Consider the following 13231-nt stretch of genomic DNA (forward strand, 5'->3'; position numbering starts at 1 on the left):
TTGGGTGTCCCCAAGCCACTTTCACATTGCCCACCTTACCATAAATTCCACGCCACATGGGTATACTACAGTGTAATTCAGTTCTGAAACTACCTGAAGTTAGCATAAGCCCTACAGGTCAGGGCAGAGTCCTTTACAAGACTGCCTCTATTTCAGATGCCACGGTAGCCATCCTTATGTCCAGCTGGCTAAAAATGTGGGGACTCCCACAACCCCTTTAGGTTTGACAATTCATTAAAATGACTTAAAATTCACTGAAAGTACTACACTTACAATTAGAGTCTTATATAAAGGATACAGATCAGGAACAAGAAACTAAAGAAATAAATAGGGCAAGATCTGGAGAAGGTGAGGAATGGAGGACGCAGAGTGTCCATGATCTCATAGAATATAGAGACATCACTCGCCCAGCACTTTTGTGTGTTCATTAGTCAGGAGGCTTCACTGAGCTTTGGTGTTTGGGGTCTTTATCTAGATTTCATTATATAGGCATGCTTGATTAAATAAGTGGCTACATGATAGAACTCATTTACCACCCCTTCCCCTCCCTGGAGGTCAGTCTGGCCCAGAGTTCCAACCCCCTAGGAATGTGGTTTGTCTTCCTGATAACCAGCACACATCCTGAAGCTTTCTACAGGCCCTCCTTGAGTCACCCTGTTTGCTCAGCCAACTCAAGAAATTCCAAGAGTTTTTGAAGTTCTGTGCCAGAAACAGGGACAAAGATAAGATAGAGTTTATGTTATACCACACCAGCCTATAAATTTACCTCTAATGAAACTGCATATTAAATTTGAAAGTAGAATGGTTTTTAGATAGGCAAAGTTTAAAAAACATGTATTTTTCATAAACCATTTTCTGGAAACTATTAGAGGATATAGTTAAACACATAGAAGATGTAAAGCAAAATGAAAGATGTAAAGAAAAATGAAAATTTGAGATCCAAGATAAGAAATATAATACAAGAGAAAGAGATGAAAGATTCTTCAGAATGAAGATGAAGGGAGATTCTAAGACAAATGATAAAGTAGCCAGTCTATAGTGGAACAGTTGAGAAGATTCCAGGAGAGATGAATCTAAGAAGATGAAATCAATAGACTATTTAATTTTTTTTAATTTATTGAAAGGAAAGGAAATTTATACAGTAGGAGAGAAACTGATGGTGTCACAAATACATGACACCAAATGCATGAAACAAAAATGAGAACCTTTAACACCATGGACAGCCAGAAGTTGTGAAGGAAAATAATCATAGTACACCACTTGTCAGCCATGATTGGTATTTAATAGGTAAAATAATGTAAATAGTGAAAATTTATTTAACTATAAAGAAATATTGGAAGGATGGAGGATAATTGTGGTGTTGAGGGTGGGATAGGGGCAAAAGAGAACCCAGTCCTCTTCTTACATAATGGGAAATCAATAAATGATGCATTAAAGTGAAAATTACAGAACTAACAATACAAGCAGGTTATTTAGAGAAAGAGAAGTAAACACCCCCTTACCCCAAAAAATCCTCTGATGAAATGTTTGCCTTTAGAGAATAGGAAATGGGACAGGGCAGGCAATTATGAGAGACCTCTATTTATTGCCATTAGTCTTTAGAACTAATGATTATTTAAACTATTTACATATTTAACTGTGATAAAAAGAAAACATTTTTAAAAGAGCCAGAAACATAATTTAGAAGATATTTATACTTATCTTCCTCTACAGTCCAGATTGGCTTGATAATGATGATTAGTGAAGAATAGAGAGGAGCTTAGAGACATCAAAATCCTGTGAAAAGTCATATGTAGTATGTTGAGAACAAGACAAAGCACGGGAGCCAACGTAAAGTAGGGAGTAAGGAGAAGGTACTATTTCAGTGGAACACAAATACAGTATATTCAGATCTGCTAGAAGCTGAATGTTACTGGGTCTTGTGCATATCTGTCAGCCCTGCAACTAAATATCTGAAATTTAGTTTTGATCACCAAGGAGAGGATGGGGAGTGTAAGTTTAAAAACCATCCCCTCACCTATTGATAGCCACTTACTTTGGGCACTTCTCATTGTTTATAGGTGAATAAAAAGAAAACCTTAAGTAAACTATTGCTGAGTAAGGAAAAGGGTAGCATCTGGGAGGTGCAAAAAAAATAGTAAGTTTTCAGAAAGTTTTTACATATGTCAACCGAAGGAAGACCTGTCTCCATTCAACAAGAACAGTCATAAGGAAACAGAATGAAGTGGTATCAGGATGAAATGTAAAGGAAAATGGGTAAAGAGGAGCTAAAAGGATTTTTTTAAAGCTAAATAGAAAAAAACACATTGAACAATAAAGAACAGAATTGTTAATAAGAAAAATTGGATCAGTCTTTAGGGAAGAACTGGAAAGTTTCAAATACATTACCAGGTTCGGACTCAACATCACGGCCACATAGAGGGAAAAAAGAATGCATAGAATGAAACATCAGCACACTGCCATCATCTAAATATTGGGTTGGCCAGAAAGTTCATTTGGTGTTTTTCCATAAGATGGCTCTAGTAGCACTTAGTGTGTTTAACTTCATTAGAAACAATTTTGTTAGATTGTATTGTAACAGCTTGCATTTTTTTAAGATTTTTATTTATTTATTTTTAGAGAGGGAAGGGGGAGAGAGAGAGAGAGAAATGTGTGATTGCTGGGGGTTATGGCCTGCAACCCAGGCACGTACCCTGGCTGGGAATCGAACCTGCGACACTTTGGTTTGCAGTCCACGCTCAATCCACTGAGCTATGCCAGCCAGGGCTGCATTTTTTAAAAAACTTATCAAAATTGGTTAATTTTTGCATAGCCATTTTAATTTTGAAGATGGAAGAAAATAAACAACATTTTGGGCATATTATGCTTTATTATTTCCAGAAAGGTAAAAATGCTTCTAAAGTGCAGAAAAAGATTTGTGCATTATATGGAGAAGGTGCTATGATTGATCGAATGTATCAAAAGTTGGTTTGCGAAGTTTTGTGTTGGAGATTTCTTGCTGGACAATGCTCCATGGTCAGGCCGACCAGCTGAGAAGTTAATAGCAATCAAATTGAGATATTCTTTGAGACCAACCAACATTATACCACACAGGAAATAGCTGACATACTCAAAATACCCAAATCAGTAAAATTATTGGTAAAAATGAAAAATGTGTCTTTTATTTTACAGAAAAAACTAAATGAACTTTTTGGCCAACCTAATGTAATTACTAAAAACATGATGAAATGTTTATATTTAAAAATGTTTATACTATAAAATAGTATGCATGCTTTAATCCCATTTTTTAAAAAGATGCACATATGTGTGCATGAGAAATAATTTGAACATGCAGATAGCCATCCTTAGTATCTCCTTGTTTTTCTAGTTTGGCCGTCTGTTTTAAAATTTTTTATAATAATTATGTACAGCTTTTATAATGAGGAGAGAAAACTTTTGTATACAAAACAATTTGACGTGTTCTGTCATCACCAGCACATTTTTCTACCCAGGTACACAGGGAAAACTATTGTTTCTAATGTTAAAAGTATACTTTTTGAAGAAGTAGGGTTCAGAAGTTTATTAGTTCATTTATTCTTTTCTAAGACTGTTTTCATCTATGTCTGACTAAATGGAAGCATATTACCTACCATGTTCATGGATTGGAAGAATTAACGTCATTAAAATGTCCATACTACCCAAAACAATGTATAGATTCAACAGAATTCCTATTAAGACACCAATGGCATATTTCACAAATCTAGAACAAATATTCTAAAAATTTATATGGAACCAAAAACGATGCCACATAGCCTCAGCAATCTTGAGAAAGAAGAACGAAGTTGGAGGGATCACAATACCTGATACCAAAATGTGCTACATGGCCACTGTAATCAGTACAGTCTGGTACTGGCATAAGAACACACATAAATCAATGGACAAAACAGAGAACCCAGAAATAAACACAGGTCTTTATGGTTAATATTTGACAAAGGAGGCAAGAGTATATAAATGGAATAGACAGTCTCTTCAATAAATGGTGTTGGGAGAACTGGACTAGTACATGCAAAAAAATGAAACTAGATCACCAACTTATACCATATACCAGAATAAACTCAAAATGGATAAAAGACAAATATAAGTTGGGATACCATAAAAATCCTAGAGGAAAATACAGGCAGTAAAATTTCAGAGATTTTTGCGTAACAATATTTTTGCCAATATATTTCCTAGGACAAGGGAAATAAAGGAAAATATAAACAAACGGGACTACATCAAATTAAAAATCTTCTGCACAGCTAAAGAAACCATCTAAATATTATTTTTTAAGAGGCAGCTTTTGTTTTTATTGAGGAGCACTACATTTTATATTTTTGCTTGATATTTTCTGCTTTGAGTTTTTGCTACTGTTTTTTTGTTTTCTGGCCTCTTTAATTATAGTTAGTCATCCTCCTACTCCCAATCTCATACTCTGATTATTACTGTTTGGCTATATCTAACGGATTTTTTGTATTTGTAATTCAATAGTCATGGTTTTCCTTAGTGGATAGAATCTTACATTTGTATAAAGTATCCCTCCTTACTCCATTTGAATATTATTTTATCTGCTATTAATATTACTATACTGTCCTGGCTGGTGTGGCTCAGTGGATTGAGTGCCGGTCTGTGAACCAGAGGGTTGCTGGTTCCATGCCCAGTCAGGGCACATCCCTGGGTTGCAAGCCAGGTCCCCAGTAGGGGTTGCATGAGAGGCAACCACACATTGATGTTTCTCTTCCTCTCCTTCTCTCGCCCTTCTCCTCTGTCTAAAAATAATGAAGTCTTTAAAAATATTACTATACTGACTATGTTTTTGTTATCTTTGTTTAGTATAATAGATTCCCTGCTTGTTCCAAATTTTATCAACACTCCAGCTTCATATCATTGACTCATATCATTGACTCGTATCATTGGATTTGGGGCTGTTGATCATTGTGATCCAACCTCTTCTTGTTTCCTTGTATCATAAAAGTGATTATATATGTCATGGCCTAAAGTTGTCACATTTACTCTGACAGTTCAGTGAATATAAACTAAAGGAAGATGCTATGTCATATTTCAGAAAGAACTAACCCCCTTTTTTTATTTTACTATTTGAAGTTTCTTTATTCCATTATTGTGATTTTTCTAATCAGAGAAAGAATCTAGAAAGTGGAGAAAACTGGGGATTTGACACTTATAAATTAGTTCATATGCAATACAGACAAGAAAAAATTTCTGCCAAATAATTTCTCCACCACTAAGCGAATTGTTTATCATGCTGTCTTTGTCTTACCCTCGACAACTCTGGATTAGTATCTGTCCAGATGCAAGTAGCACTTGCCTAACATGATTTAAGGGTGTAATTTATTGCACATGATTCAAATTCCAAACGTTCCAGAAGGATATATGAGGCCACCAATGCTACCACTTATTTATGTATCTTTCTGACAGGTTATTTAAGGAACTGTGAGACAAATTATAATAGGGTTTTTAAAAACTCTAGATAATAGCCAATAACAAATATTTTTTAAAATTCTATGCAGGGTACACTTATAGCTCATTAATAAGGAGACAGCTCAATTTAAAAATGGACAAAAATTTCAGATAGGTATTGCACCAGAAAAGACAGAGGAATGGTTAATAAACACATGAAAATATGCTCAACATCATTAGTCACTACAGAAATACAAATCAAAACCACAATGAGATACCGCTTCACATCCATTTGGACGGCTATAATTATAAAGACAGTAATAAGCATTGGCAAGGATGTGAACAAATACAGTGTTGGTGAGACTGTAAAATAGTACAGCCTTGGAAAACAGTTTGAGAGTTCCTCAAAATATTGAAGTCAAGGTACCACGTGACCAAGTTATTCTACTTTTAGGTATCTGCCCAAGAGAGATGAAGCATATGTCTACACAAAAACTTTAACTTGAGTGTTTATGGTAATATTATTCACACCAGAAGTAGAAACAGTGCAACTGTATATTGCCTAGTGAATAAATACAAATGATACACAAATGTGGTGTAGCCTTAAAATGGAATACTGTTTGGTAATAAAAAGAAACAAATTGATGACACACACTACAGTGTGGATGGACCTTAAAAACATGCTAAATAAAAGAAGCCAGACACTAAATCCACATACTCCTTTTGTAAGGAATGAGGTCCAGCAAAAGCAGATTTATAAAGACAAAAGGTAGTTGCCTGGAGCTGTGGGCAGTAATGAGGATTAACTGTAAATGAGCACAAGGGATCTTATCAGAATGATGCAGATGTTCAAAACCTGGATTATGGTGATGCTTGGTAAACTTGCTAAAAATAATTGAATTATACACTTAAAATGACTGAATTTTGTGGTATGTAAATACCGCAGTGCAAAAACTATTTTTCAGTCCTAGGCTAGAAAACTTTGCATTAGTTATTCAGCAACAATAGAAATGAGGGAATCGCCCTGGCTGGTATACATCAGTGGATTGAGCGCAGGCCTGCAAACCAAAGGGTCACCATTTCGATTCCCAGTCAGGGCACATGCCTGGGTTACGGGCCAGGTCCCAAGTAGAGGGTGAGGCAACAACACGCTGATGTTTCTTTACTTCTTTCTCCTTCCCTCCCCCACCTTCTAAAAATAAATAAATAAAATCTTTAAAAAAGAAAGAAAGAAATGAGTGAACTAGGTAGGATTTTTGTTGTTGTTATTTATTTATTTATATTTAGAGAGGGAAGGGAGGGAGAGACAGACAGACAGACAGACAGACATCAGTGTGTGGTTGCTGGGGGTTATGGCCTGCAACCCAGGAATGTACCCTGGCTGGGAATTGAACCTGGGACACTTTGGTTCCCAGCCTGCGCTCAATACACTGAGCTACGCCAGCCAGGGCTTAGGTAGGATTGTTTTTCATAGGAATCAGAAAAGCCTCTTTGCCCTCAGTGTTCGCATTAGTTTGGGACAGTGGTCAGAGACTGCAAGCAGGACAGTAGCCTAGGATCAATGAAAGAACAAAGGGAAGTAAATGAGGAAGGAGGAAAGAAAACTAAGGTAGTAAGTGTTAAATATTTATTACTTTGGGCTCTGGAATCAGACTACCTGGTTGTGATCCCAGCTCTGGCTTTGTCATTTACTAGATATGTGACCTAAGGCCAAATATATATCTTCTGTGTGTCTCAGTTTCTTAACTTGTAAAATGGGGATAATAATTGAACCTGCTTCATAGAGTTGGTATGAGGATTGAATAAATTAATCAGTGACAGGTGATAAATGCATAGTAAACACATGTGTATCATCACCACCATCACAAATAGTCCTGACAGTCCTGCATGTGTACTGTCTTTCCCTGGCTCCCCCCTTCACCCTCTGTTGGAAATAAGCATTTCAGCCTTTCTCTGTCTCCCTCTAATAATTCCACCTCCTCCTTCACAGAGTCAACAGTAGCTATCATAAGAACTACCTCTCTTTTCTACCAGGAAACGTTCTCTCTTCCTTCCTGCACTTTGGGTTCTCAGCTCCTGCCTTCTCAGGAACTTTTTACTCATCTCTTTTTTCTCAAATATTACACTTATCTTCTTCCTCTTCTGTGGAACCCTTCCACTGGCATATAAACAGGCTCAAATCTTAGGTTTAAAAAAATAAAATGAAACTTCCTCAATCCCACCTCTCCCTGAAACTGCCTTTCTTCATCTACCTCTGTTCCCTCCCTCATTGTCTTTTCCCAGTCCCTACTCCAAAGGTGTTTCTAGACTCCAAGTGTACATTTCCTCCCCACCATTCACTGTTAAGGCAAGCCAATTGAATTTCTGCTTCCGGAGTTCTACTGACATGGACCATTCGTGATTTCCATATTGTTAACTAAATTGACATTTTCAGTCTTCATCTTGACACTTGTCACATTATTGAGTACTTCCTGTTGTTTGAAATACTCTTCTCTTAGCATCTATGGCAATACCTTTTTTGCTTTCTTCACATCTCTTTGTCCTTTAAAGGCTCATGTTCCTTTATGTAGGCATTAATTATAGGCATTCCTTAAGGCTTGTTTGTCTTTTCTGTGTACTGTCTCTCCCTAACACCATCTCATTTGTGCTTAGGACTTCAGTTACTACCTATTGGCTCTCAAATTCATTTCTCCAACCCTGAACTCCAAACTTCCAAATCTGTGTGCCTACTCTGCATCTCCACTTAGATGTCTCAACAGCACTTCAAATCCAACATATGTAAAGCATAATAAATTATTTTTTCCTGCACTCTTCTTACCACATCATCTCTTTCAGAAACCCTTATTCTCCTTAAGTTATTATGTGTCTTTGTGATTTACACCATCATTATTCAGTTGTGTAAGCTAAGGAACATAGGGGTAATTCTTGACATCAGACCTATTCCTCTACTCACCACATCCAGTCTATTACCAGGTCCTTCAGATTACCTGTCTCTACTCCTTTTATCTCCATTGATTCCCTAGTGCAGAGTACCATCATCTCACACTTACATTAATGCATTAGCCTCCAAACTGATTCCTGTTTCCTATTTACTTAGACTATTTACAAATTGACTTAAAAAATCTATTTACATGCATCTTATCTCATTAATGTACTCATATTAGTTATGTGGGGGCAAGAGTGCTATCTGAGAATTACACTAAAATTCAAAATTAGCAAGATTATTTTATTATCTTTTTGTTCTACTTTCTGCACTAGGATCCTCTGGTGTATTAGGACAAGCCATGCTTCCTACCACCTCAGGTTCTTTACATATCTTTTTTTTTAAGATTTTATTTATTTACTTTTAGAGAGAGTGGAAGGGAGGGAGAAAGAGGGAAACATCAAAGTTTGGTAGCCTTTCACACACACCCTACTGGGGACCTGACCCACAACCCTTTGGTTCCCAGGCCAGTGCTCAGTACACTGAGCCACCACCATCCAGTGCTGCATATGATCTTCTGTTTACCTAAAACCTTCACCGTCTACCCCTGTCCCTTTTCCTAAAACCCCTATTTATTCTTCAGCTCTCAGTTCAAATAACACTTCATAAGAGAGCTGTCCCCAAACTCCTAGACCATGACTCTTTCTGTTATATGTTGTTATAGCACCTTGTACTCTTCTTTCAGAGCACTTGTCAGAGTAAATAACTTTATTGTTATTTTTCTTATTATGAATAGTGTCCCTGACTGTCAGTTCCAAGAGTACATAGAACAGTGTCTGGTTTTGCTGGCACTGTATTCCTTAGCACATAATGCAAGTAACTAGAACATAGCAGATGCTTAGTTATTACTTTTACATTGACATCTTCGATTATGTTAGTGTCATATCTTTGTGGTTTTCATGGGTTTTGATTTATTTCATTTCTAGATTGACTTTACATGTGTCTACTTTTGTTGATTTTGTTAAATTTTATATTGTGATTGTCAAATGGTACTATTTTTGTTCTATTTCTGAATTATTGGGGTTACCTCCATTGTGGCCAACATATAACTATACTAATTTATTGATGGAAATGTTGCATGAAAATTAATTTTTAAGTCACATTTTAAGTGGTCTGGGAAAGCTTGATATTTAAAGAAGTTTTAGTTGAAGCCATTTTGTAAGATAATTATTCACTATTATGTCACATTTTTTAAAGCAAAATTTTTATTTTAGAGTGTCATTTTACTAGAGCCATCACATTAGTAATTGTTCCTATAAAAGATAATGGGAAAATTATTTTCTTTGATTCTGCAGTGTTATTTTTACAAAGTGACTGCTTTGTACTGGGTATAATCTATCTTGAAATGACTGCTTTTACTGGATATAATCTGTCATTTTCATTTCATGTAACAGATGGTGGTTACAGTAGAAGAGGTTTTAGTTTTATTTATATCAGAATCTAAGAGCTTATATATTTGTTTCATATGATCTTTATTAGCAAATGTATATATATTCTAGGTATAAGTATACTTACACAGAAGGTATTTATAAGCTTAGGTAATAGTTTAACTGTTATATTTGAAGTTCCATTAAATGCCAGAATCATGTGACCTTGCAGAAAAGACAGTTATTTGTTCTAGCTGGGTTAAATTCCTGATAGTGATGTGAGCACAGCTGGTGGAGGATGGTGTTTCTGTGCGTCTCAGAAAATCCTTTGTCTTGTGCAGCTCTAATGCTCAAGGGGCACACTGCACTTTCCTCTTGCCGACCATGCTGGAGAAGTCTGAAGTGCAATTCCATGCCTTTGTAAACCTGTATAATCGATGCATTCAGAGCTTTAACACAAGAGAGCAAAGAAAGCTGTGAGCTAAAAAAGCATGCACCGTTTTTGTGTGTAACGATGTCAACTCCATATTAACAGAGGTCATCTCAGAACAAGCACGAAGCTGGCTCACATGAAGCTGAGCAGCAGAATGAAGGTCAAGGAGTGGCAGAAATCAACATGGCAACTTCTGGTAGTGGTCAGGTAAATAAACTATTTTATTGTTTTTTTTAAATTAACTATTTAAATATTTTAAAAGGAACATTTTAAAATAAAAGGAGTGAGACGATCCTCTGAATGATCCATAAATCTTGCTTGTTTCCTAACTCCCGAATGGATATCTTCAGAAGAATTCAGTACCAAATACTATAGGAATTTTTCTTAATTATATCTAACAATAACGATTTCAAGTTTCTAAGTATATCTTATAGTCTAAATTATGTGTTTCTGTTTTAGTCTAAAATGTTTGGTGTGAGTAGCATTTCTTAAAAATAAATACTAAGCTACATTTTGGTTATATGTGTGATTTGACCTAGTTATTACTGCTTGCATTGAGTAGATTTGCTCTTTCTCTAAGGCATTCTTGGCAAAGATATTTGTATGGTTTTTTTTTTAAAGCTACTAAGAACTTTGTTACAGTTCTTGCTTTCTCTTGTACTTCAAGATTACATAAATCTATAAATCCAAGTATTATCTTTGAAAAGATGATTCTACTGCTCATTAAAAGAGTCATAACCTAGTCATGTTCAACTATTAACACATCATTTTTAGCAACATTATGGAAGTTAACTTGATTTTTTAAAAAATATAAAACTATTACGGTGCTACCATCAATTTGTTATTGGTTTTATTGGATGCATCCTAATATGACAGAATTTTTCTTTGGGGTTTTCTGTGTGCTCAATAAATATTTTTATTGAAAAATAAAATAATATTTTATGCTGTAAATGAACAACTTTTTAAAAATAGAATTTCATTAAGTTGGTTGTTAGGTAATTTTTCTATTGTTGATATAAAGTATTTCTTTAGTGTCTATAGGTTACTTTTGATATTATGTATAAAATATAATGCTTCTGTCAATTAAAACTTAAAGCTTAAAACATCTCATACTTAAATATTTAAATTTATTTTACTAAGTTAAAATAAAGAGGTACTTTATTTTAGTACTACTAGTTAGCATTGCGGGGGGAAAACTCGTAAGTTATAGGTGGTAAATTAGTGCAAAAGTAATTACATTTAAATAGCACATTTGAGTTATTTCTTTGTTGTTTAGGGAATTATTTGGGAAGCTTATGTGTTTCTACACATATGCAGGAAGAAGGAAAGTTCCTTCTTGGCAGAAAACAATTCTCTCCTTAGTATTAGACTTACCATTAGTGCTTTGGGCCATGTTGCAATTATTATATAAAGTCTTATCTATCCAATAATCTGAATAGCCATTTAAAAAATAATTGAATCCCTTACCACACTTCTTTCATTAGAATTAATCCTATATTGATTAGATTTAATGTTAAAAATGAAAACTACTAAAACTATTAAAAGATTAGAAGAAAATGTGGGTAGAATTTTTATAATCATGAGGTAGATGGGAAACTGTAAAAAAACAGAATCAATAGGTTTCACATAAAAATGTAAAACTTCAGTGTGGAATAAAATCATAGCAAGATCACACAACAAACAAAAGCTAAGATCATAGCCCTGGCCGGGTAGGTGAGTTGGTTAGAGCACTGACCCGATATGCCAGGGTTGAGGGTTCAGTCTCCCACCAGGGCACATACAGGAAGCAACCAATGAATGCATAAATAAGTAGAACAAAAATTCATTGTGTGTGTCTCTTCCTACCCACTCTTCATTCCCCCCTCCCTCCCTTCTTCTTCCTCTCTTTCTAAAATCAATAAATTAAAAAAAACTTAAAAAGCAAGTCATGTTATTTATAAATGTTTATAACACTGAAAAGTTAAAATTCAAAATATATAAAGAGGAAGGGTGTGAGGAGATTAAATGGTAATGGAAAAAATACAATAAAGATTAAATAAAAATAAAAATAAACTACTTAAAGACTGTCAAAACATGGGGAAAAGGCATGAACAGGAATTAAAAGGAAATAGAAATGATGTACACATGTGGAAAATAGCCAGCCAGTGTGACTCAGTTGGTTGGAGCCTCATCCCATTCACCAAGGTCTCAGGTTCGATTCCTGTTCAGGGCACATGCCTAGATTGTGGGTTTGGTTCCCATTTGGGGGGTGTGTGGGAGACAACCTATTAATATTTCTCTCACATTGATGTTTCTCTTTCTCTCTCTCTCTCTCTCTCTCTGGAATCAAGTATATTTTTTAAAATTTTTTAAAAACATGAAGATAGTAACAATCTATAAACCACAACCAAAATGAGATCTTTTTGGAGCCATTTGGATTAGCAAAGATCAATAACACTCAGTCTTGGTAATGGTTAACAAGCGATCTGTGTGAAATTAAACACCATTCTGAAGAGCAGTTTTGTAATATGTATTGAAATTTGTAATGCACCAGGCCTGTAGCTCATAATTGTAGAATCTAACATTGTACACTAATGACGTAATCAGTAAAGAGTGCCGAGACATGTTTGAAGAGATTCATCATAATATTGATAATAGCAAAAATAGAAAGAACCTGAATGTACATTAATCAATAAATAACTAGTTAAATTAACAGTCAACTGTGGATAAATGGTCAAGTGGCTCTGGAGCCAGCATATGTGGTGTTAAATCCCACTCCCTCACCAAGCAGCTAAGAGACTAAACTTAGACAAGTAATCTCTGAGCTTTAGTGTTTCCTCTTTATAAAATAACATGATATAGTTTTGAGAGTTAAGTGCAATGTGCATTTATCATAGTCCCTGGCATATAGTAGATACTCATTAAAGGTAACGTTGTTGTCAATAACTATTAATAGTTATTTTCAAAGAAATAAATATTTTGTGCCAGATATTGTATTAGACTCTGGAGACAGAAAACTGAAGAAGACAGATAGTC

At 35.1% G+C, this 13231-nt stretch overlaps 1 protein-coding gene and 1 long non-coding RNA gene across 14 annotated transcripts in view; both read left to right on the plus strand.

The window, feature by feature from the left end:
- The window catches only part of APC (APC regulator of WNT signaling pathway), a 154441-nt gene that overhangs the window by 93724 nt on the left and 47486 nt on the right, over window positions 1-13231 (plus strand). For all 13 annotated transcript variants that reach the window (XM_028508345.2, XM_036020660.1, XM_036020655.1 and 10 more), the window contains one exon: window positions 10319-10423. In XM_028508345.2, coding sequence (XP_028364146.1) covers window positions 10319-10423 — 105 coding nt within the window. The remainder of the gene's footprint in view (window positions 1-10318; window positions 10424-13231) is intronic.
- Window positions 6617-9227, plus strand: LOC118499512. The gene is made up of 2 exons (XR_004902010.1): window positions 6617-6671; window positions 6882-9227. It is a non-coding gene; the product is annotated as an uncharacterized LOC118499512 (long non-coding RNA).

The sequence above is a fragment of the Phyllostomus discolor genome, chromosome 3 (genome assembly GCF_004126475.2).
Source record: "Phyllostomus discolor isolate MPI-MPIP mPhyDis1 chromosome 3, mPhyDis1.pri.v3, whole genome shotgun sequence".
NCBI classification, from domain to species: Eukaryota; Metazoa; Chordata; class Mammalia; order Chiroptera; family Phyllostomidae; genus Phyllostomus; species Phyllostomus discolor.